This window comes from Ranitomeya imitator, chromosome 4 (genome assembly GCF_032444005.1).
Source record: "Ranitomeya imitator isolate aRanImi1 chromosome 4, aRanImi1.pri, whole genome shotgun sequence".
Taxonomy (NCBI): Eukaryota; Metazoa; Chordata; class Amphibia; order Anura; family Dendrobatidae; genus Ranitomeya; species Ranitomeya imitator.
Genome location: NC_091285.1, coordinates 103,197,409 through 103,223,698, shown reverse-complemented (window position 1 = coordinate 103,223,698; position 26,290 = coordinate 103,197,409). Strand labels below are relative to the sequence as shown.

Below are 26,290 nucleotides of genomic sequence, written 5' to 3'. Positions count from 1 at the left end.
TTCCTTTTTTGGCACAACTCCCAACGGGGATACCACTACGTCTTCTTAGGAAAGTGTTCTGAATGGACCCGCCGCCATTCTACCTAAAGATATTTTTCTTTAAATATTTTTGTCACTATGTCTGGGTGTTGGTAGGGTGATTTAAAATTTTTACTCCAGCCTTTCTTGATTTTAGAAGGGCATGACATGCCTATTTCTGTGTCTCCTCCTCCTTTTACTCCTCCACCTCTGTACTTTTCACATGACTATATGTACTTGTGACTTTTCCATGTGTTTGTTGTGTCTTCTGAGCAGTTTGTCAGCTTTTCGACACCTTTGAAGGTGTTTTCTATGTGTTTTCTATGTGTTTGTATGTGTTTGTGTTTGCCTGCCATTGGTTTCAATGGGGTTCGATGGTGTTCGTCGAACGTTCGATGAACATTCGTCGAACATGCCCCAATTCGCCGAACCGAACTGAACTCGAACACTAGGGGGGTGGCTCAACACTATTCACAATCCTCTAAAGGGAGTTGGTCATGCCCAAAACAAAATCTAAATGTAGGGCTTGTTTACACTTCATGATCTGCATTAGTAAATGACTGCCGATGGGCTACATTTGTCGACTGCTAGCCCTGTAATATCCTGTTTAGACTGAGTCTACAATATGCACAGAAATGTCAATAACAGATTATTCTGTGCACTTTCATTATTCTCGGCAGCACATGTGAGAACTATGTACTGCCAAATACAAAGATATTTAAAGAAAATTAAACATCATTTAATGTGACAAATGAGTGTTTTTATTGTTCGTTAGGTGGTTCACATCCTATTTACACTGAATAATTATTGGGAAGCAAGAGTTCCTAGGATGTGTAAATGCACACTAAGAAAATAGTTACAACGGGTCCCTATTAAAATCATACATGTGCCTTTGTAGTTCAGAAAACAGTCTTTACTCTATTAACAATTTTGGGTGTCCCTTGCACCCATGGTGTGTCTGAGTGCAGCATTCTACCTCCCATGTTGACTGTGCTTTCTTAACCTGAACAGAAACCTCAGACTTTTCTATTGTAGCAAACAAGAAACATTTTTCTAAACATATTAAATGACATGTCATTTTATGTCTACATTTTATGTATTATTATTAATAATATTATTAATATGAAAAGTATGATTTTTATGTTTTACGTTTACTAGGACTATATTGCAATAAACATAGTTTTTATATTGTATTGTGCAAACCAGTTTTAGTAGGATGTCTCTGGTTAAGAATATATTACGGCTTAGTTGTTTTAGTCCTATAAATAAATCTACGTTGTAAATTGTATACACGGGTGAAATGTTAATATTGTTATGAGCAACCTTAAATATGTAGTTTATGAATGTTGTACCCCACCTACCTTTAAATAGAAGCTGCAAGTGGCTTACCACCAAAGGTGGCAGGCCACAAGGCTGCAATGGGACCTGTGAGCAGTGGGGACCCAGGGTCAGCGCCCACATCGGTCCCCGCTCACTCCGGCCGTCAGCGAGAGCAGTGATGATGGAGGAGGGAGCTTCAGATGACACTTCCACCCCCATCATTCTGCCTCAGTATCTGACTTTTCAGAGCAGCGAGCATGATGAAGTCATTACCGAGTGCCCGCTGTACTGAGATGTGCAGCGCTTCACACCACACACTCAGGAGACCAAAGCCCAGTCTATTTCAATTTTTATATGAACAACTTTACTGATTTCATTACACAACACTTCCGTATTTATCACAGCATTTACAGAAGGTTTCACAATGCACGTTCCTTTTTTTTTCTCTGTACTCCTTTCTGTCACACAGCACATTACCGGGACAGACCGCATAATATGGTTCCTCAGCGTCCTCCCTGTCCAGCTTTGATACATCTGCCCCCAGCCACCCCAGAAAAGGCACATCTGTAAGATGACTTTTTACAGTCAGGAGCACAGCTGCATTAGCAGGCTCCTGGCTGTAAAATTATTTAACCCCTTCAGATGGATTTACAGCGTGGGACAAGACTGAACGACGGAAGGTATGGGATATTGTTGATTTTTCATTTTAGCTTTGTTTCAAGTGACAAGGGTCTTCAATTGGATTAAGAGTATAATAAACTATTACAACCCCATGTGTCTTTATTTCATTAAAATACTTTATTCCTAATGTGTGTGTGTTTTATTAACCATTTACTAGTATTGGATTAATAATGGATATGTGTCTTATTGATGCCTCTCCATTATTAAGCAGGCTTAATGTCACCTTACAAGAGCAAGGTGACAATAACCCTTTATTACCCCATATCCCACCGCTACACGGGAGTGGGAAGAGAGTGGCCAATTGCCAGAATAGGTGCATCTTACAGATGTGCTTATTCTGGGGTGGCTGGGGGCAGATGTTTTTAGCCAGGGGGGTCCTATAACCATGGTCCCTCTCTAGGCTATTAGTATCTGCCCTCAGTCACTGGCTTTACCACTCTGGTGGAGAAAATTGCGCGGGAGCCCACGCCAATTTTTTCCGTGATTTAACCCTTTATTTTAACAGCTAGAGCCACCAAATTTTACACAAAGACACTTCTTACATTAGTAGTCAGGAATATGAAAATCGGACAGCAATACGAATTTAATACAGATGTTGCAATAACAAAATCACATGACACTCGCATTACACTCACATGACAATCACATGATTTTCCTTCGTTTTTTCGGTCCGTAAATCGGACTGTTTTTTTTCTCTCAAGTGGAAAAGAGCCCTAACATGCACTTTTACATACAGCAATTCTCTATTCATGAAAACACACACATATAAAAATATATATTAGGGGAAATAAGTATTTGATCCCTTGCTGATTTTGTAAGTTTGCCCACTGACAAAGACATAAACAGGCTATAATTTTAAGTGTATGTTAATTTTAACATTAATATAATATCAAAAATTAAATCCAGAAAATCACATTGTAAAAATTCTATAAATTTATTTGCATTTTGCAGTGAGAAATAAGTATTTCAATCTCTGGCAAACAAGACTTAATACTTGGTGGCAAAACCCTTGCTGGCAAGCACAGCAGTCAGATGTTTTTTGTTGTTGATGATGTGGTTTGTGCACAAGTCAGGAGGAATTTTAGTCCACTCCTCTTTGCAGATCATCTTTAAATCATTAAGATTTTGAGGCTGTCGCTTTGCAGCTTGAATCTGCAAATCGCTCCATAAGCTTTCTATGGGATTAAGGTCTGGCTGTCACGGCGCCATCTGCCGCCACTCCTACCGCTCTCTCTGCACGCCGATATACTTACCCATCCCGGCGCGCTCCAGCGGTGTGCGCTTTGGTCTCTTCTCCTGAATCGCCGCCGGTCCCTGACTCTCGTCGGGTGCGCGCCTATCACTGCGCACGCGCACTTCCTCTCTCTGGTCTGCAGACGCTCCGTTCCTCCACTCTATGATTCTATTTAAAGTAACTCCTTCCTCTGCTCCATGCCTGATTGTCATTTGTCCTCATTTGACCCAGGTCCCTCTGTACCTTGCTCTGTCCTGTGCATCCGCCATACCTTGCTCTGACCTGTGCATCCGCCATACCTAGCTCTGTCCTGTGTGTCCGTCATATCCTGCCTGTCCTGTGCGTCCGCCATACCTTGCTCTGTCCTGTGCGTCCGTCATACCCTGCCTGTCCTGTGTTTCTGCCATACCCTGCCAGTCCTGTGTTTCCGCCATACCCTGCCTGTCCTGTGTTTCCGCCATATCCAGTCTGTCCTGGGCATCCACCATATGCTGCCTATCCTTAGTCTCAGTCATTGCCAGTCTGTCCTGTGTCTCCGTTATAGTCAGTTCTGTGTCTTTTCCGCTCCTACCTCCTGTCCCCTGGTATCAGCTTCTGTGGCAAGAGTCTCCCTCGGGCCTGCCCCTAACACTCCCTGTATTGGGGGTGGTCCACCAGGCCAGCTCACCATTGGGAGGTTCGTTGTCATGGTTCTGCGGGTTCACTTTAGGAGTTCCAAAAGATCTGACAGTACAATCAGGCCATGGACCCCGCTGGTACCCTGACTTCTACCCAAAAGGAACTACTGTTCCTTCGGGAGAACCAGTCTAGGATCATGTCCTTCTTGAAATCCATGGAGTCTCGTCACTCATCTCTGCAGGCCTCCGACCCCGGGAGTGCTCCGCAGCTGGCAGGTCTCCAAAAGGAGCTTGCTCAGCAGCGTGACACTCAAGCCCACATCCTTAATTTCATGGCATCCGTGGATGATCGTCTTCATGCCCTCCAGTCTCCTGCTCCTGTTTCCTCTCAGTCCTCGGCCTCTCACCCACCGCCTCACCTCGCTAAACCACCTCGTTACAGTGGGGATCCTAAATTATGTAGGGGGTTTCTGAACCAGTGCCAACTCCATTTTGAGTTGCTCCCTATGTAGTACCCTACTGACCGAGCAAAGGTGGCATTTGTGATTTCCCACTTAGAGGGAGAGGCTTTAGCTTGGGTAAACCCTCTTTGGGAGTGAGATGACCCTCTTGTCTCTCAACTATCCATCTTTTGGGATACTTTTTGTAAAGTATTCGATGAACCGGGTCATTTGGCCTCTTCCACCGAATCTCTTTTCAACCTTCACGAGGGGTCTCTTTCTGTGGGTCAATATGCCATTCGGTTTCGCACACTTTCGTCCGAATTAGGATGGAACAATGAGGCCTTGGTGGGAGCCTTTTGGTGAGGTCTCTCGTCTCGAATTAAGGACGAATTGGCGGGTCGGGCTACTCCGACTTCCTTGAAAGATCTTATATCCCTGGCAACCCACATAGACTTACGTTTCCAAGAGCGTTCCTGAGAATCCGCTAGGGAGATGAGACTTCCTCATCTTCCTTTGGCTACTCTGAGTCCTTCCCGTCCGCGTCCTGTGATGACTTCTGCTGTTTCTGTCCCAGAGCCCATAGGAGACTACTGATTCCGGTCAGATCCCTGGAGACTCCTTGGCATGTTGCGTCGGTCGACGGTCAGCCCTTGCGGGAGTCTGTTACTTTGGTGACCGAAGAACTGGAACTTCAAATAGGAATCTTGCATCAGGAGAAGATAATCTTTTATGTACTGCCTTCATTGTCCCACACAATTCTGCTTGGACTTCCTTGGTTGAGGACTCACGAACCTTATCTTGACTGGCGGTCTGGTGATATTCTGCGTTGGGGACTGTTTTGCCAGAGCAACTGTCTGCGGTCAGTTCTGCCGAGAAATTCTTCTCGTCCAAATCCGGAGTCCTCCAATCTACCTTCCAGCTGTTGGTCCTTCCAGGATGTAAAAAAGAAGCAAAGATCTTACCACCGCATCGTCCATATGACTGCCCAATCGATCTGGTTCCAGGTTCTACTCCACCTAGAGGCCGAATTTACCCCTTGTGTCCCTCCAAGATGCAAGCTATGTCCGAATATGTCCGCGAGAATTTAGCTAGAGGCTTTATTCGCAAGTCCTCCTCTCCAGCAGGTGCAGGTTTTTTCTTTGTCAAGAAGAAGGATGGCTCCCTCCATCCATGTATTGACTACCGAGGTCTTAACAATCTCACGATTAAGAACAAGTATCCACTACCGCTTATTCCGGAGTTGTTTGACCGCCTTAGGGGAGCTCGTATCTTCACGAAATTGGATCTTCGTGGAGCGTACAGCCTAATCCGTATTCGCTCGGGAGATGAGTGGAAGACTGCCTTTAACACCCGAGATGGCCATTATGGGTATTTAGTCATGCCCTTCGGTTTGTGTAACGCTCCTGCAGTGTACCAGCAGTTTGTGAATGATGTTTTCCGGGATCTACTCTACTCCTGTGTGGTGGTGTACTTAGACGACATTCTGGTGTTCTCCTCACATCTTGCTTCCCACAGAAGAAATGTCCGCCAAGTGCGGTCTCGTCTTAGAGAGAACCGTCTTTATGCCAAACTCGAGAAGTGCGTTTTTGAGCAGTCTTTGCTACCATTCCTTGGCTACATCATTTCTGACTCTTGCTTGCAAATGGACCCGGAAATAGTGTCTGCTGTGCTTAACTGGCCATGTCCCCAGGGAATGAAAGCTATTCAATGCTTCCTCAGGTTCGCAAATTACTACCGGCAGTTCATCCCACATTTCTCCACTCTGGTCGCCTCAATTTCTGCTTTGACTTGCAAGGGATCCAACCTTCACATCTGGTCTTCTGAGGCTGAAGATGCTTTTCGCTCTCTGAAACAAGCCTTTGCCTCCGCTCCTGTACTCTGTTGGCCTGAGGTCAACAAGCCCTTCATTCTTGAGGTAGATGCTTCTGCCATTGGTGCTGGTGCGGTACTTTCCCAAAGGTCTTCTTCTGGACAACTGGCTACTTGTGATTTCTTTTCCAAGATCTTCACCGTCTCAGAGAGGAATTATGCCATTGGTGACAAGGAACTATTGGCCATAAAATTGGCGCTGGATGAATGGCGTTATCTATTGGAGGGAGCCATTCATCCTATCAAAATCTACACTGACCACAAAAATCTGGAATATATCCGCTCTGCGCAAAGACTTAATCCTCGACAAGCCAGGTGGTCTTTATTCTTTGCCTGTTTTGACTTTGACCTACATTTTTGTCCTGGTAATAAGAACTGCAAAGCTGATGCCTTGTCCAGATCCTTTCTCGTAACCAACGTTGTGGAGGAACTTTCACAAATCGTGGATCCCAGCAAGATCATTCCTGTAGCTCCTATCAGCATGACTTAATAATAATAAATAATAATCTTTATTTTTATATAGCGCTAACATATTCCGCAGCGCTTTACAGTTTTGCACACATTATCATCACTGTCCCCGATTGGGCTCACAATCTAGAATTCCTATCAGTATGTCTTTGGAATGTGGGAGGAAACCAGAGTGCCCGGAGGAAACCCACGCAAACACAGAGAGAACATACAAACTCTTTGCAGATGTTGTCCTGGGTGGGATTAGAACCCAGGACCCCAGAGCTGCAAGGCTGTAGTGCTAACCACTGCGCCACCGTGCTGCCTTACCTTCGGGTAAAACCTTTGTGCAGGAGAACAAGAGGAGTCGAGTGTTACATCGGGGTCATGCCACTAAGCTGGCAGGCCATGTAGGATTCAAAAAAACACTCTCTCTTATCTCGTGCTATTATTGGTGGCCATCCCTTCTACAAGATGTTCGCGAAGTTTTGTGGTATCCCGTCCTTCCTGTGCAATGAACAAGGTTCCTAGACATCTGCCCTCTGGTCTTCTGCATCCGCTGCCTATTCCTTCGGTTCCCTGGCAACACATTGCTATGGATTTTATTACTGATCTGCCTCGGTCTTCTGGTCATACGGTCATTTTTATAGTAGTGAATCGATTCTCCAAGATGGCTCATATTGTCTCTTTGCCTGGATTACCTTCCGCTCCTGAATTGGCAAGAATCTTCATTGCTCATATTTTTCGGATTCATGGCTTTCCTCTTCACATAGTTTCTGATAGATGAGTTGAGTTTACCTCTCAGTTCTGGCGTGCTCTTTGCAAACTGATGAATGTAACTTTGGATTTCTCCTCAGCCTACCATCCTCAAACTAACGGACAAGCGGAGCGCACAAACCAGATTCTAATGACCTATCTTCATCATTTTTCTAATGTTCATCACAACGATTGGTCTGATTTGCTTCCTTGGGCCGAGTTTGCGTACAATACCCACATTAATGATTCTTCTACCAAATCACCCTTCATTGTTAGTTTGTTTACTGTATGTGATATTTGTAACTTGTATGTAACCCCTTCTCATGTACAGCACCATGGAATCAATGGTGCTATATAAATAAATAATAATAATAATAATAATAATAATAATGATTCTTCTACCAAATCACCCTTCTTCATCGTTTATGGGCAACATCCTGCTGGCACTTCCTGCCTCGGGTGTGCCAGCGGCCGATCTTCTGTCCGAGTGGTTCTCCAGGGTTTCGCAGGAGACCAAAGTCACGTTAGAACAGGCACAGAACAGGATTAAGAGACATGCCAGCAAAAGACGCCTGGATTCTCCGTTATACCTGCCTAGAGATAAAGTGTGGTTGTTGTCCAGGTTCATCCGTCTTAAGATTTCTTCGTATAAATTAGGTCCACGGTACATTGGTCCGTTTGACGTTTTGGCTCGTATCAACGATGTTGTCTACAAACTGAAACTACCTCCTTCACTTTGCATTTCCAATTCTTTTCATGTCTCCCTTTTGAAACCTGTCATTTTCAATCAATTCCATGCTTCTCTTGGTCAATCACCTCTGCCAGTTTCCGCTCAAGATGTCTTTGAAGTTAAAGATATTCTTGCCATGAAAAAGTCTAGAGGTAACACATTCTTTTTAGTCAATTGGGTTTTGGTCCAGAGGAGAGGTCTTGGGAACCACGTGAAAACATACAGGCTCCTCAGATTTTGGCCAAATTTCTTTCTGGTCTTAGAAGGAGGGGGTGTAAGGGGAGGAGTACTGTCACGGCGCCACCTGCCGCTGCTCCTGCCGCACTCTCTGCGCACCGATATACTTACCCATCCCGGCGCGCTCCAGCGGTGTGCGCGCGCCTTCCGGTCTCTTCTCCTGACTCGCCGCCGGTCCCTGACTCTCGTCGGGTGCGCGCCTCTCACTGCGCACGCGCACTTCCTCTCTCTGGTCTGTAGATGCTCCGTTCCTCCACTCTATGATTCTGGAGGATCTTGACCCGGAAGTTCTGCAGCAGTTCTATTTAAGGTAATTCCTTCCTCTGCTCCATGCCTGATTGTCATTTGTCCTCATTTGACCCAGGTCCCTCTGTACCTTGCTCTGTCCTGTGCGTCCGCCATACCTTGCTCTGTCCTGTGCATCTGCCATACCTCGCTTTGTCCTGTGTGTCCATCATACCTTGCCTGTCCTGTGCGTCCGCCATACCTTGCTCTGTCCTGTGTGTCCATCATACCCTGCCTGTCCTGTGTTTCCACCATACCCCGCCTGTCCTGTGTTTCCACCATACCCTGCCAGTCCTGTGTTTCCGCCAGCTTTGTTCAGGTCTATGATCTTGTCCTTAATGTTCTTAGAACGCTCTTTGGTCTTTCCCATGTTGTAGAGGTTAGAGCCTGACTGATTAATTGAGTCTGTGGACATACGTCTTTTATAAAGGTGACTATGTAAGACAGCTGTCTTTAATACAGCTAACGAGTTGATTAGGAACATCTAACTGGTCTGTAGGAGCAAGAACTCTTAATGGTTGGTAGGGGATCAAATACTTATTTCTCACTGCAAAATGCAAATAAATTTATATAATTTATACAATGTGATTTTCTGGACTTACTTTGGATATTCTATCTCTCAATGTTAAAATTAATCTATTCTTAAAATTAGAGACTGTTTGTTAGGTGTCAAGTTTTCGCCGCTGCACAGGGGGAATTTTCAACTACCGCTGCTGAGGTCAACCATTCTTCTCCAGCCGCAGTGGAGACGTTGGTCCCAGCGTCTGGCTCAGGCAGATAATCTGCGCTAGGTTACTGCTGCTCTTCCAGGCTTAGTCGTTGTAGCCAGTACTGGTCAGCGGCAATCAGACGTCTCTGGGACTAAGTCCTGCTTTTCCCCTTCTGAGCATGCCCAAGGGAGGACCTCTCATTGGAGGTCAAGGGGTCACACGCTCAGGTCCTGTAGCAGCTCCCATTAGTCCTCTAGGAAGGTCCTGAAGTTGCTGCAGCTATAAAAGGTTCACATGGCCCCACAGCCATGCGCTAGCATCATTTGGAGTGTGAAGTGGCAGGATCAGTATACCGAACATGAGCACTGGTTAATATATATTGTGCTTTTTTTTTTTTGAGAAACAAGGGTGGAGGCTTTCTGAGGAATTGTGCCACTTATTTGCAATTATTGAGAACAGAGTATTATGTGGTCTTTGGAAATAGAACTGTGAAGTAGTCTTTTAAAGACACATGTTATTTATGTAAGTTAATAGATTAAAGGGCCATATGTTTATCCTCTCCCCTTTTCAGTTATTGATGAAAATTTTCTAAGTAACCAGTGCTGTGGATTTATAAAATGTTGAGACTTGTTGTACTAAAAAATCTTATATACTGACCTGCCCCTATTGTTTTTATATATTTTTTCTTTTTTGTGTACTGTTCTTGTTGGTGTTTAAATAAAAGATTTAATGGATTTTAATATATTATTGGATTGAGAATTTCTTCAAGTAGTTTCTTTTTTTCTTTTGGTCATTTGTGTTTTGTGCTTGTCGCCAGTAATACTCTGTCACTCAGGCTACACGTGGAGAGTGTCCGTTAGCCATGGGAAATTACATAGGCAGGCAGCTAGCGTCAGTGGGGGCAATTAGTCGTTTGGCTTAGCATCTGGTTCCTTCATGTGTGCGGTTAGCACAGAAGAGTTCCAGAGCAAGCACAACCCTAGTTAGGGTTTCAGTCCCACTAATTATTTCACGACTCTGTGAAGCAACAGGGTTCATGTTGATACTGACCAAGTGACAGAACTCGCGTCTAATCTGACATCGTACTGCCATATAGGGCCGCCATTTCTCTAGCAGCAGGCTCCTCTCCTGCACTGTGGACCCCGGGCTGCGAACGCACCTATAACAACTCATATATTTACTCGGTGCGTTCCACCAGCCGTAACACTGTTCATGTCTTTGTCAGTTGGCAAACTTACAAAATTAGCAAGGGATCAAATACTTATTTCCCCCACTGTATATATAAATAATAGAATAAAAGCCAGCAATTCATTTGCTGCGTACAGGAAAATCACAGAGTGACAGGTTAGAATAGAATAGGATAGAATAAATATTTACACATAGAATAGATAGATATATAGATGTCAGTGACACACATATATACGTATTTATATATTCAGGGCTGCCACTAGGAATTTCAGGGTCCCATACTGGCAACATTTTGTGGGCCCTCTTGAGACACTGCCCAGGCTCAACCCCGGCCCCGCCTTTTCCCCCTCAAACCTTCCAGTCCTACCGCCCACTCATAGAAAAACTCCACATCTGCACCACATCCTCACCAACCACACATTAACAGTTCCAATCACCAGATCACATACATAACCAGCAGCTTTTGTTTTGGCCAAAACATTTTTTAAGCCTCCACCACAACAAGGTAAACTCTTTTGGCCGGGCCCTACTCTACTCTAATCTGTTAAAATATGCAATACAATTTAGGTATATTTTTAAGGTTTTAAAATGGCCAAAAATATCACATACAAGGGACAAATAACACCACACCATATCCAGATCACATATTACCAGCACATGGTGACCAATAATACCACATACAATGAACAAATACCACTACACCATGACAAGACTACATATTACCACCATATAGTGACCAAATAATAGCACATACAAGGGAAAAATACCACCACATAATTACCAAACCACATATTACCACCACATAGTGACCAAATAACAGCACATACAAGGAACAACTCCACCAGACCATGGCCAGACAACATGTTACCACCACATAGTGACTGAATACTACAATACTGATCATTAATAAGAAAAACACAATACTAATATCACCTTAAGTGTCATTATACACAGGAGATCTGTATATTGTGTTTAGTGTACAGGTAATGCAGTGATTACCGGTGACATTATACACAGGAGCTCTGTATATAGTATCAGGGTACAGGTTATACAGAGATCAATGTAAAGAAGCTGCGGAGACACCATCACGTGTTTCTCGACGCAAGCAGTAAATAGCCAGGCCTTTCCCCGGGAAGGAACAACCACGGGAAGGGCAGCATCCTATGAAGGAAAGCCACCTATGCCAAGCATGGTATCCATCCACAGACAGCTGTTTTGGGGTTTTTGCCCCTCATCAGTGTGGAGTAGGAATCTGGCTATTAGGAGCAGTGCCTAGTAAAAAGGCTATAAAGGCACAGATGATTGGCCTCGGGGAGACCAAAACATCCAACACCGCGGAGACACCATCACGTGTTTCTCAACGCAGTGATTCCAGAACACTGCCCCCATCCCTTATGGGAAATATGCAGATGCATGTAAAGAAGCTGCGGAGACACCATCACGTGTTTCTCGATGCAAGCAGTGAATAGCCAGGCCTTTCCCCGGGAAGGAACAACCACGGGAAGGGCAGCATCCTATGAAGGAAAGCCACCTATGCCAAGCATGGTATCCATCCACAGACAGCTGTTTCGGGGTTTTTGCCCCTCATCAGTGTGGAGTAGGAATCTGGCTATTAGGAGCAGTGCCTAGTAAAAAGGCTATAAAGGCACAGATGATTGGCCTCGGGGAGACCAAAACATCCAACACCGCGGAGACACCATCACGTGTTTCTCAACGCAGTGATTCCAGAACACTGCCCCCATCCCTTATTGTGTATAGTGTTCTGGAATCACTGCGTTGAGAAACACGTGATGGTGTCTCCGCGGTGTTGGATGTTTTGGTCTCCCCGAGGCCAATCATCTGTGCCTTTATAGCCTTTTTACTAGGCACTGCTCCTAATATCCAGATTCCTACTCCACACTGATGAGGGGCAAAAACCCCGAAACAGCTGTCTGTGGATGGATACAATGCTTGGCATAGGTGGCTTTCCTTCATAGGATGCTGCCCTTCCCGTGGTTGTTCCTTCCCGGGGAAAGGCCTGGCTATTTACTGCTTGCGTCGAGAAACACGTGATGGTGTCTCCGCAGCTTCTTTACATGCATCTGCATATTTCCCATAAGGGATGGGGGCAGTGTTCTGGAATCACTGCGTTGAGAAACACGTGATGGTGTCTCCGCGGTGTTGGATGTTTTGGTCTCCCCGAGGCCAATCATCTGTGCCTTTATAGCCTTTTTACTAGGCACTGCTCCTAATAGCCAGATTCCTACTCCACACTGATGAGGGGCAAAAACCCCGAAACAGCTGTCTGTGGATGGATACCATGCTTGGCATAGGTGGCTTTCCTTCATAGGATGCTGCCCTTCCCGTGGTTGTTCCTTCCCGGGGAAAGGCCTGGCTATTCAGTGCTTGCGTCGAGAAACACGTGATGGTGTCTCCGCAGCTTCTTTACATGCATCTGAATATTTCCCATAAGGGATGAGGGCAGTGTTCTGGAATCACTGCGTTGAGAAACACGTGATGGTGTCTCCGCGGTGTTGGATGTTTTGGTCTCCCCGAGGCCAATCATCTGTGCCTTTATAGCCTTTTTACTAGGCACTGCTCCTAATAGCCAGATTCCTACTCCACACTGATGAGGGGCAAAAACCCCGAAACAGCTGTCTGTGGATGGATACCATGCTTGGCATAGGTGGCTTTCCTTCATAGGATGCTGCCCTTCCCGTGGTTGTTCCTTCCCGGGGAAAGGCCTGGCTATTCAGTGCTTGCGTCGAGAAACACGTGATGGTGTCTCCGCAGCTTCTTTACATGCATCTGAATATTTCCCATAAGGGATGAGGGCAGTGTTCTGGAATCACTGCGTTGAGAAACACGTGATGGTGTCTCCGCGGTGTTGGATGTTTTGGTCTCCCCGAGGCCAATCATCTGTGACTTTATATACAGAGATCAATGACATTTTACACAGGAGCTCTGTGTATAGTGTCAGTGTAAAGGTAATACAGTGATCACCAGTGACATTGTACACAGGACCTCTGTATATAGTATAGTGTCAGTGTACAGGTAACACAATGACTCACCAGGGACATCTCTAGGTGAAGTCCTTCATCTTCACATTTCATCATCTTCCAGCACAGACTGCCATCACTTTTTCCAGCCAGGGCTCATCTCTACAGGAAATAACAGTTATATAGAGCACTGCTTGCAGAACACATTACTTATTTTTTCCCTACTTCTACACTACACCAGATGAAGAAAAAATGGTGACAGTGTCACTCTGCACAGTAACAGGACCGCTCCCCCATTTAAAACAGTATCCTCAAAAAATAAAATAAATACATCTCTGCAGTAATAATATCCCTTAAATAGCCCCTATGGTAATAATATCTCCAATCATGGCTCCCATGTGTCTCATTCTTCGTTCCAGCCATATGTTCTCCCATCCTACCCCATGTTCTCCCATCCTGCCCTCAAGAATATCCATTCTGCCCCATGTGATGTCCCATCCTGCTCCATCTGACTTCTTCTGGCCCATCTGTCCCATGATCCTGCCCCATCTGCCCCATGATCTGCACCATTTGTCCTATAATACTGCCGCATCTGCTCCATGATCCTGCCCCATCTGTCTCCATCATGCCCCATATTCCTGCCCCATATGTCTCCACCCTGACCCATATTACTGCCCCATGTCTCCATCCTTCCCATTATTCCTGCCCCATCTGTCTCCATCATACCCCATATTCCTGCACCATCTGTCTCCATCATGCCCCATATTCCTGCCCCATTTGTCTCCATTCTGCCCCATATTCCTGTCCTATCTGTCTCTATCCTGACCCATATTCCTGTCTCCATCCTGCCCCCTGTGTCTCCATCCTGCCCCCTGTGTCTCCATCCTGCCCCAGGTCTCCATTCTGCCCATCTAAACATATTGCAGCTTGCCGCTTTCAATAAAAATGAAAACAAAAACTTACCTACTTACCTGGTCGCGTTCCTGCAGCAATGTTCCCTCCAAGCATTTCAAGCACAGACTCACCGGTGAATGACAATGACATCATACCTCGGTGTCGTGCGTGCTGACGTTAGCTGCCAGCCTCTGATTGGCTGGAGTCTTTTACCTATTGTTGTGCGGGCCCGTGCATCAACAGAAGCCAGCTGCTGGGGCCTGATGAACAGAAGAGATGGGGCCCGATGCAGTCCCCCTCTGCTCATTGGGCCCCATATGCCAGTCAGGGCAGTCTCCATCCTGACCCCTGTGTCTCCATCCTGCTCAGTGTCTCCAACCGGCCCCGTGTCTCCATTCTGACCCGTGTCTGCATTCTGCACCGGGCAGGATAGAGACACATGGTCCATGTGTCTCCATCCTGCCTTCGAAAAACATATTGAAAACTCTGTCCTTACCTGGCCGCGTTCCTGCGGCGAAGTTCCCTCCAGACATTTCAAGCACGGACTCGCCGGCGAATGACAATGACATCATATGCCGGTGACGTGGGCGCTGACATCAGCTGCCAGTCTCTGATTGGCTGGCGTCTTTTAACTATTGCCCTGTGGGCCCACACGGCAATAGAGTTAAACTGAACCTGCGTTTCGGACACAGGCTCAGTTATTGCCCGGCAGTAATGCCCTGATGGCAGCTCTGTATATACTGTAGATGTCAGGGACATATACAATTAGTACAGTATGTGTGTGCAGCTTACTGGATATGTATTTAATTAATAAAAACTCCAGTTTCCTCCCACATTCCGAAGACATAATGATAGGGAATTTAGATTGTGAGCCCCATCAGGGGTCTGTTATAATAATGTGTGCAAACTATAAAGCGCTGCGGAATATGTTAGCGCTATATAAAAATAAATATTATTATTAATAAAAGATTATTTATCAGAAAATTATGACGTGGGCTCTCGCGCAATTTTCGTAACTAGCAGAAGGAAAGCTGATGGCAGGGGGCCAATGTTTATAGCCTGTGAATGGGGTAATACCCATGGAGCTTCCCAGGCTATTAACATCCTATTGCCATTGGACGAAATGGTACATCGTACAATGGTACAATGGTACATCGACCCCGACTTTGAGGTGGGCCCGGGTATTGATGCAAGAAACGCGTGCGAGTTTCTGACATTGCACTCGCAAGTGTGACCCCGGCCTTAAACTAATTCTATACATACTATATAGTACACATATTAAAAACAAAATAGCACCTCGTACCTGAGAATATGCAATTTAAAGGGACTCTGTCACCTGAATTTGGCGGGACTGGTTTTGGGTCATATGGGCGGAGTTTCCGGGTGTTTGATTCACCCTTTCCTTACCCGCTGGCTGCATGCTGGCTGCAATATTGGATTGAAGTTCATTCTCTGTCCTCCATAGTACACGCCTGCGCAAAGCAATCTTGCCTTGTGCAGGCGTGTACTATGGAGGACAGAGAATGAACTTCAATCCAATATTGCAGCCAGCATGCAGCCAGCGGGTAAGGAAAGGGTGAATCAAACACCAGAAAACTCCGCCCATATGACCCAAAACCAGTCCCGCCAAATTCAGGTGACAGGTTCCCTTTAAATGTCAATGGCTAAATCATTATTAAATAGAGGTAGCACAGCACAAATCCTTAACTATATAATATAATGAGGTATGGAAAAATTAAATAAATAGGCAATAAATACTTCGTACATACATGTTTAGATTAAAAGGGGTTGTCCAGACTTGAGTCCTCACAGCGCACACCCTGCACTCCAGAACCTCCTCCATAAAGTTGCACCCAATGAACATGTGGGGATGTTGGGGAAAGCAATAAACATGTTGTCTGGAAATGGGTTATTGTTGATCTGTACATGCTGGGCTTCGTATCTTTAGGATAGGTCAAAATCTCTTACTCCCAGAAAAGGGTTCTCCAAGAATATGACGAAAATAGCTGCTATCATATATTTTATGCTGCAAGCTTTCCTATTCACATGTCAGGATTGGTTGCAACCTGAAAAAACAATGCGTGAAACATGTGTCTCGACTTGTGAACAAATATAACTGATCTGCTCATGCCGCTTTAGAGCAAAATTGAAGTTTGTATGTGTTTTTGCATGCATTTCCGTTGTTTATGCGCCTGCGTACGGTATTTCCCAATGGGCGTGGCTTATGGGATTTCTATATATAGAGACACTGCACAGATGAAATCCTCTTCTTTTGAAGCTGTATACTAATGCAAGATGGATCTTAGCGTGGAGAGCTTCAATCTGAATTGAAATTGGCTTGCTGTGGCTTGTAATGAAGAAAGGAGAAGAGAAAGATGGAAATGTTGTCGTCGCTATTGGCAACACCCCATTGTTGAAGTCCGAGAGAGCCATGGAGCCTTCCACTCGATTTACACCAAGCTTAGTGAAAACCCGCAAAAGTTTTTTGAGTACACAAGAATGTCTGAACAGAGCTTCCAAAAATTGCTGCTACGTGTCAGAGGATCCATCACCAGGTAGGACACACCGCTACATAGAGCAATTCTTGCTGAGGAACATCTGTTGGTGACTCTAAGGTATGTAATTTTGAAAAAGAAACACCTGTCATTAATATGTTTGTTATAAAAGCCATATACTAATTTTTTTCCCATTTTCTTTTCCACAGATTCCTGGCTACCAGAGAGACCTTAAGATCTTTAAATTTTCAATTTCGATTTGGACTTTCCACCCTTTCTGGGAATGTTTGGGACACCTACCGTGCATTGTGTGATGTTCTGCATACAAAATTCCTCTCTTAACCCACAACTTAACTCTGGCTGAAAAATGCAGAAAAATTAAAGGAAATTTGTAATTTTCCAAACTGTGTGGGGGCTGTGGACGGCAAACACATTCGGATTCTGAAACCTGCTGGAAGTGGATCCGAGTACTTCAGTTATAAGAAAAGTACTTTTCCATTGCTCTCATGGTGATTGCAGATGCTGAGTGTCGATTTGTCGCCATTGACGTTGGCTCATTTGGACGAGGAAATGACTCACAGACTTTCAAAAACTCTGGCATGGTACAACGTTTGTATGGTAATAATTTTAATTTTCCACAGCTACAATCTCTTCCTAACACTGAAGGACTGCCAATGCCGTTTGTTGTTGTTGGGGATGAGGCATTTCAAATATGTGCCAACCTCATAAAACCATACCAGAGTCAGGACTTGAATTACACCAAAAGGATTTTAAACTACAGACTGACAAGGGCACAAAGAACTGTGGAGTGTGGCTTTGGCTTGCTGGCAGCTAAATGGCACATTTTGGGAACACCAATCAATCTTAAAATAGAGACAATTGATGAGGTTGTGAAAACGTGTTGTTCTGCATAATTACATCCTGGCAAAAGAGCAACCCCACTTCGAACTTGAGGAACCTGTTAATACCACATTGCAGGATTATCATGCTCACCCTCTAAGGACTACAGTGGAAGTTGCCCAAATGAGGGATAAATTGTCTGCCTACTTTGTCTCTGATATTGGACATGTGTCATGGCAAGATGAAATGGTTTAAGCTGTAAATAAGTCAAATGTACCTGTAAAGTTATGTACCTGTACTGTTTTCTGTCTCTAATATTAACATCTTAATATTAACTTTAATAATCACCTTAACTGTAACATCCGTTAATACTTAACTCAACAATACACACATGTTTAAATAATTTAAATAAAGAGATAAAGAAAACACAGTGAGGCAGTTATTGTGAAACAAAAGAATTTTTACTAACAAAAATAAAAACAATTTTAAATTTTAAATAAAAAAGGAAAATGTGATTTACTTTTGGGGTCTGCGGGAGGGAATTACATGGTGGACCTGGGGGGTGTCAGTCTGAGATGGTAGGCTACTGATATCCTGATGCACTTTTAATAAAATAAAGAAAATAAAGTAACCCATGGGGGTTGGACAAAAACTCTGCACTTGAATAAAAATAGAATGTTTGCCTTAGCACTTAAGAGATAGTATACCCGTAAGGGCCGTCGCATTGCATAGTTATTTAATGTGCTGTTTTATTAAATTGTTCCTAGAAGTGGATCCATGTGGATCAATGTAAATAAGTTAATGCAACTTTCAAGTGTCCTCACCTCCCATAAAGGGAAGCTCTAGTTTATATAGTATTAACTTGTTTTATAGCATTCAAAATATGTCTTTTGCTATCCTGTAACTGTTGTTTTTCTTTTCCCAGTCCGGGAGTACTGGATTTAATGGGGGGGAGTGCGACGCCCCAGGGTCCTGGTTGTCGCAGTGGTATTGCTTTCCTCTCGAGGAGAGTGATGCTACATTTGGAGGCAAAGAAGGATAACTTCATCCAGGTATCACAAACATGCAACACATTTCACAATCCAGACCACCAGGGGGAGCTTCTGCTCCTTTTTATTAGGTCACTCATATATATAACTGGTAGTCTGTAGGGAAAGTGAGTTTAGTTCCTGGCAGAGTTCCAGGCAGGAGTTCTGTCAGTTCCAGACTCCAGTCTCAGAAGGATGGAAGGTTAAAGGAGCTGTACATGCCCTGAGAGCTGCAGCTCCCAGAAAGAGACATTGAAAGGCAGAACTGTATTGCAGCGAGCGTGAAGGGAGTCGAAGCAAAGGAGATGATACCAGAAGGGGACCAGCCCCGCTCAAGCTGTCTCCTTCTGAGGCGCAACATCCCTGTAGCCGGAACACCGAGGGAGTAAAGACCTCTACGCCTTTTTTCAGAGACCGGCAGGACAGCTAATTGCAGGTTACCTGTCCGCACCTACACCCAGGAGGCACGGTGACAACTACAGAGCCGGGTTATCTAAGAGACCCTATAAATAGGCTCAAGTAACCAGTCCTATCCTATATGGGGGACAGATAGAATGAAACACCACATCTGTGAGACCCTTATGTGAAGCCATAGGCAGTAAGGGACTACACCACCGCAGCGCAAGGGAAGGCTACTGATTTCAACCTAGACAAGGGGACTTGCCTGCAAACCGGCCAGACTCTACCTGCCCTGTGATCTGGTGCCCTGGACTGTGGATGCTGAAGTCTTCAGTAAAGGTAAAGAGACTGCAACTTTGTGTCCTCATTCTTCTCTGCGCCTCTCACCATACTACCATCCTTACACTGGGAAGCCCTGGGGACATACTTCACCTGTGGGAAGGCATACCATCTAGCTGCCATAACCCCAGCGGACCCCTTAAAGCAGCGTCGGTCACCCTGTAAAGACTTTTCCCTTTTACATGGATGTCCCAGGGCCACGGACCAGGTAAGCCATCGTGACATCCCTCTGTGAACTGCAGGACCCGGTACCGAGTACCCTACGGCCCTTGGGGGGCAATCCACTGGGCTGCTGCACTCGACTGCGTGGTTGAAGGGAAAGGCTGGGCTGCTGCACTCAGCTGCATAGTGTAGCTGGGTACTGTTGTAACAGTTCTAATGTCCAGTGGTGGTTGTGATGGTGGTGGATAGGTCACTTGGTGAGATGACTGGTATCCATGTCTTTGAGAAGTTGGGAAAGGTGCTGGTGGATTCTGCCACTGATGCTGTCCAGGAGCTTGTTGTCTTGTAGGGAATGAAGTTTGTGCCTGATATCGGGACTGCTGCATGGCCTCGGTGTAAGCAGCCTGACAGGCCTTCATCACATAGAGCTAGAGATCAGGACTAAGGTTTTCCGTCACGCCCCTTTCTATAGAGGAAAAATAATGTCTCGCTGGTCTATTAAGGTCAGCTTCCAGGTGGTCAAGGCGTCTGTGGACATCCTGGAAAAGTGTGTTCACCTGAGTGAAACCTCTATCCAGTCTTTCTACAACTGCCTTCATCCCAGCCTGGAAGACCGAGTTTAAGTGAATAAACTCGGGCATGACTAACTTCCCCCAGGCCCTGTGCCGCTGGGGAGCAGACCCAAGTAAAGTAGTGGCAGAGCGGAAAACCAGATGGACCAGCTTCCTGTTCCCCAGCCTGTGAAGCCTGCCTGGTTGCTCCATCGCTGGTGGATGACTGGGATTGAGTCTGTTCATTGCCTGGTCAATGAGGGGCCACTCCAACAGAGGATGATCCAGGTTCTGTGGTGCTGCACCAGGTTCTGTGTGGAAAATAAATGAAAAATATTAGTAAAAAAAATAAAGTTTAAATAATAGTAAAACACAAAAAATACATTTGTGAGCATGCGCAGGTCTCAGAAAAGAAGGCCGATGATGGTACTTATATTTTCTGACTTTTTGAGCAGCACCACTTCGAACCTGAATCTCCTCTCTCATGTCCTTATTGAAGCATTCCTTCATCAAACGCCAACAAAGTTTTACTCTCTTCACTATGAAGGGGGAAGAAAAAAAAATTAATTGTAAAAAGACACCAACATTTACAGCAAAACCGACGTGTAAGACCACATTCCAATACTTACGAAAATCCTTTCTGACTTGTGGCCTTGCATGGTCCCAATCATCCAACAGCAATCTGGCCACTTCTTCCCAGAGTCATTGGATCAAGGCATAGTCGGAATGATTCCGATCACGGGGGTCCAACAACACTGCTCACTCTTGCACAGCTTCAATAGGGACTTCACTATCAATATCCGGTTGTCCTTCCTCACATTGTGTAACCTATAGATAAAATACAAAAAAAAAATTTGTAAGTTAAAGGGACACTGTCACCTGAATTTGGAGGGAACAATCTTTAGCCATGGAGGCGGGGTTTTGGGGTGTTTAATTCACCCTTTCCTTACCCGCTGGCTGCATGCTGGCTGCAATATTGGATTGAAGTTCATTCCCGATCCTCCATAGTACACGCCTGCGCAAGGCAAGATTGCACCTTGTGCAGGCATGTACTACGGAGGACAGAGAATGAACTTCAATCCAATATTGCAGCCAGCATGCAGCCAGCGGGTAAGGAAAGGGTGAACCAAAAGCCCCAAAACCCCGCCTCCATGGCTAAAGATTGTTCCCTCCAAATTCAGGTGACAGTGTCCCTTTAAACTGAAAATAAATTCAATTACAAATCTGATAAAGGTTACTTAGACCCTGTCTTTCCTCCTCAGCAACTTGAGGCCGATGTCCCTGGGAAGAATCATTTCCACTTGACTGCTCCTGCCTTTCTGCACTGGAAGGTACCTGTAAAGAAAATACATGATGTAGCACATGTATATTATTGACAGTCAATACATACCAATCAGTAAATCAAATGTGATTACATAATCAGTGTCATGTCCACTTTCAGAAGCTTCGGTGGAGGACATGTTGGAAGAGCAGGCAGCAGTCAAGTGAAACACTAGAGAAAAGAACAGATATAAAAAATTTAACTTGTTAAGAGCCAAACACAATGTAGCACCAAAAAAAGGACAATGGACACCAATACGTACATTACAGGCAGTAGTCCAACAGCACTGCAATCAGGCAGCACCAGGACAGCAGCACCAGGACAGTAGCATCAGGACAGGAGCCCCAGGATGGCAGCAACCCCTTTTATACATCAGAGATTTTATAGGTGGTGACATCATTTCCTGGTCATGATTAGTGTGAAGTACGCATGCGTATCGTACGCATGCGTACGCATGTCCTTGCGTACCAATGCATTCCCATAGACAGTAATGCATTTTTTTGACGCACTCTGTTGTGAATTCTGTTGTCGAGCTCCCTCCTGTGGTCGTGAATGGTACTTCGGTGAGTTCGGTCCGTGGGCTCCCTCTGGTGGCTGTGAGTGGAGCTGTGGCTTCTGAGGTTCCTTACACAGGTGACGTGGTTTATCCTTTGGTTGGCTTCTCTATTTAACTCCACTCAGATCGTTTCTCCATGCCAGCTGTCAATGTTTTAGCATTGGTTCAGTTCGCTCCTGGATCTGTCTGGTGTCCTGTCTTCTCCTGCAGAAGCTAAGTTCCTGATTGTTATTATTGTTCTTGTTTCTTTGTCCAGCTGGTTATCTTGATTTTGTCTTGCTAGCTGGAAGCTCTGGGATGCAGGGTGGCACCCCCGCACCGTGAGTCAGTGCGGAGGACCCTTTTGCACACTCTGCGTGGTCTTTTGTAGGTTTTTGTGCTGACCGCAAAGATTCCTTTCCTATCCTCTGTCTATTTAGTAAGTCGTGCCTCCCTTTGCTGAAACCTATTTCATTTCTGCGTTTGTGACTTTCATCTTTACTCACAGTCATTACATGTGGGGGGCTGCCTATTCCTTTGGGGAATTTCTCTGAGGCAAGGTAGGCTTTATTTTCTTCTCTAGGGCTAGCTAGCTCTTAGGCTGTGTCGAGGCGCCTAGGGAGCGTCAGGAGCGCTCCACGGCTATTTCTAGCGTGTGCGATAGGATTAGGGCTTGCGGTCAGCAGAGCTCCCACATCCCAGAGCTCGTCCTGTTTGAGTTTAATTATCAGGTCGGGTGCTCCTAACCACCAGGTCATAACAGCACTCATCCACAATCATCCGCATGTGAACGATTGCGCAATATTTGATGCCTCAAAAAATGCAACATGTCGCCGGACACCGCTGCACACCGCGAAACAAAGCATGCGTATGAATCGCCCCCAGACACAGGGCCGCGGGTTACTCGGGACCGGTCCTCTCTGTCTCGGTCCTGGGGATGTCACGGTGGCTGGACCCGGTCCGTGACCCTGCTAAGGGGCGTCCAATAAAAGGTGATAGGAGTCTGTCAAGGTTTCGTGACGCCACCTGTGGTATTCGGTTAGGGTGACCGACGCTGCATGGGGTCCACTGGGGTGATGTGATGGCAGCTAGATGGTGTGACTTCCCACAGGTGAAGTATGTCCCCAGGGCTTCCCAGTAAGGTGGATGGTGATGGTGTGAGGTGCAGGCAATAACAAGGACACAGGGTTGCAGTCTCTTTACCTCTTTACTGAAGACTTCAGGATCCCCAATCCAGAGCACGATTAACCAGGCTGTCAGAGACTGGCCGGTCCGATGGCACATCCAGAGTTCCCCTTGCAGGTGGAAATCGTTGCCTACCAATAGCGCCTGTGTGTTGTAGTGCTACCCTGCTGAGAATTCGGTATAGTCCTCACAACTGCTGTTCTAGTTCGTTCGTTCATTCGTTCTTTCTAGTTCTTTCTCTTTCTTTCTATTTCGTTCCAGATGTTACTAGTTTCTCGTCCCCCAGGTATGTTATGGCTAGGACGCACCCGTATGACGGGAAGGCTCGGAGCTCTTCCGGGACCCTAGAGACGCCCCTCTCCACGCGTTGCCCCCTATGTCTTTGTTGGAAATTTAAGGTAGACAGCCAACCTATAATTAACTGTCCTGCGGAGTTTGAAGTAAGGCATAGAGTCAGTTACTTCCTCGGTGTTCCGGCCACAGTAGGATGTTGCTGTTCTCGGGGCACGACTCCTACTGGATCTCCTTTGTGCTGATCTTGTTTCTCACTGTTCCACAGCATCCTTCGCTTCGTGTCTCTTTCTTAGGATACCGCCGCAAGGAAGTGCAGTCGCGGTTCCGTAACGTTCTGTTCTGTTCGCTAGGTACCTGCCAGGTTCCCACGCCTGACAGGGACCCCCTGAATCTTCTCCCTGCAGCACCCCGGCAGAGGGATGCTGCCTGAATCCAACCCAGTCAGCTTTTGATCTAACTTCCAATCCAACCCCTAGTTTTACCAGTGTGAGGAGTCGCCCAATAAATAAAGCCTTTTTCTCCCCCTAGTGGCCGGAGTGTGAAGTGTAATGTGTGCTGGTGATACCTGGTCAGAGAACTCCTTCAGTGCCATCAGACGTACCATCACTCCCCTTAGTGGCAGAGCGACGCTACTGCAATGACCAGATCTCTGGGGCGCTGCACGTACGCATCCACATGCGAACGCATGCAAATGCATGTCCTTGCTTACACCATGTTAGAGATATGTACGCATGATGCATGTGGATGTATGCGGATCATACACTGCGCACAGAAATGCTAGTGTGAACCCGGCCTGAGCATAAAGCAGACTGAAGCTGGAGACAAAGTCCATTGTGTTCAGTCATCCAAGGAGAAATTTGTTTTCTATTTTCTACTCCTACAGTCCTGGTTCATGGCTGTGTGAGCAGGTCAGTTATGCTTATTCATAATGCTGTACAGTCGAGACACATTTCTCAAGCAGTGTTGCTTCAGGCTGAAACCTGTCCTGACAAGTGACTAAGGGGTTGCATCTTGAAAAATGTGTTGGAGGCCATTTTTATCACATATTCGGACAAGCTCTTCAATTTTATCCCTTTAAATATTTTATTGAAATCTCCGTTATTTAAATGAGTTAAAATTAATTGTATTAGTTTTATTTAAACTTAAACATTTGTTTATGAGATTTGTTCTGCTGATTAAACAGGTGGATTAGGTTTGAGGAGAAAACTGAAGATGGAGGAGAGAGATGGAGTAAACCCCATGTTACCACACTTTCATTGCATAGTTTATTTGAGTTAAGAACATGTTTCGAAAGAGGAATTATTTCACTGGATGTAGAAAATAACACATTCAAAGAAATTGTTGGTAAGTAGTTGAAAATCTGTAATCCATCAACTTAATTAGACAGAACAAAACAATATATTTCTAATGTTCTAACTAACTTTAACTCATTTGACAATGCACATAAAGAGTCTCTGTCACCAGGTCAAATGAGATTAGTTTTAACCCTCTATTAAGGCAGCTCTCTTGAATTTTCAATGCTATTTTAAAATTCACCATGCAATTCCATACATATTGCTTTATATTTAGTGCTATTTTTTATGGAATTTTCCCGTGTGAGTTTGTGAGTGCCTCACAAAGCAATTAGGCAGAGCAGCCAAAATAGATACTACCAAGCAATGGTGGATATAGACAGAAAAGGGGCCCTTTGTAAGAAAAGTGTATGGGCCCGTTGCAATTCAATAATTTATCAGAATTTATCAGAATGCAAAATTCTACCATTTTTGGAGCTGCACACGTGGTCACAATTGTTGGTACTCCTCGTTTAATGACAGAAAAACCTATAATGGTCACAGAAATAACTTTTTCTGACAAAAGTAATAATAAATAAAAGATCTACAGTATGTAAATGAACAAATAAAAGTCAGGCATTGCTTTTAAACCATGCTTCCACAGAATTTAAAAAAAAAATCTCATGAAATAGACCTGGACAGAAAATAATATGATAAAAGGGACATGTTAAATCAAGGTGTGTCCACTAACTAGCATCATAGGTGTCTACAATCTTGGAATCAGTGGGTTGGCCTGTATATAGGGCTACAGATACTCACTGTGCTGTTTGGTGACATGGTGTGTAGCACTATTGACATGGACCAGAGGAAGCAAAGGAAAGAGTTGTCTCAAGAGATTAGAAAAATGATAGACAAACATGTTAAAGGTAAAAGTTATAAGACCAGCTCCAAGCAGCTTGATGTTCCTGTAACTACTGTTGCACATATTATTCAGAAATTTAAGATCCATGGGACTGTAGCCAATTTCCCTGATTGTGGCCTCAGGAGGAAAATTGATGACAAATCAAAGAGACAGATAATACGAATGGTAACAAAGGAGCCAGAAAACCTTTTAAATAGATTAAAGGTGAACTTCAAGCTCAAGGAACATCAGTGTCAGATCGCATCATCTGTGATTGTATGAGCCAAAGTGGACTTCATGGGAGATGATCAAGGAGGACACCATTGTTGAAAATAAATCATAAAAAAAGTCAGACTGGAAACTGCCAAACTTCATGCTGACAAGCCGCAAAGCTTCTGGGAGAATTTCCTATTGACAGATGAGACAAAAATGGAACTTTTTGGCAAGGTACATCAGCTCTATGTTCACAGATGGAAAAATGAAGCATATTAAGAAAAGAACACTGTCCCTACTGTGAAACATTTAGGATGATGTGTTATGTTCTGGGGCTGCTTTGCTGCAT

The 26,290-nt window shown here is 45.0% G+C and overlaps 1 protein-coding gene across 2 annotated transcripts in view; it reads left to right on the top strand.

Annotated features, from left to right (window-relative positions):
- Positions 1-26,290, top strand: part of SLC4A9 (solute carrier family 4 member 9) — an 859,184-nt gene that overhangs the window by 96,499 nt on the left and 736,395 nt on the right. For both annotated transcript variants that reach the window (XM_069763883.1, XM_069763884.1), the window contains exon 2: positions 24,740-24,900. In XM_069763883.1, coding sequence (XP_069619984.1) covers positions 24,740-24,900 — 161 coding nt within the window. The remainder of the gene's footprint in view (positions 1-24,739; positions 24,901-26,290) is intronic.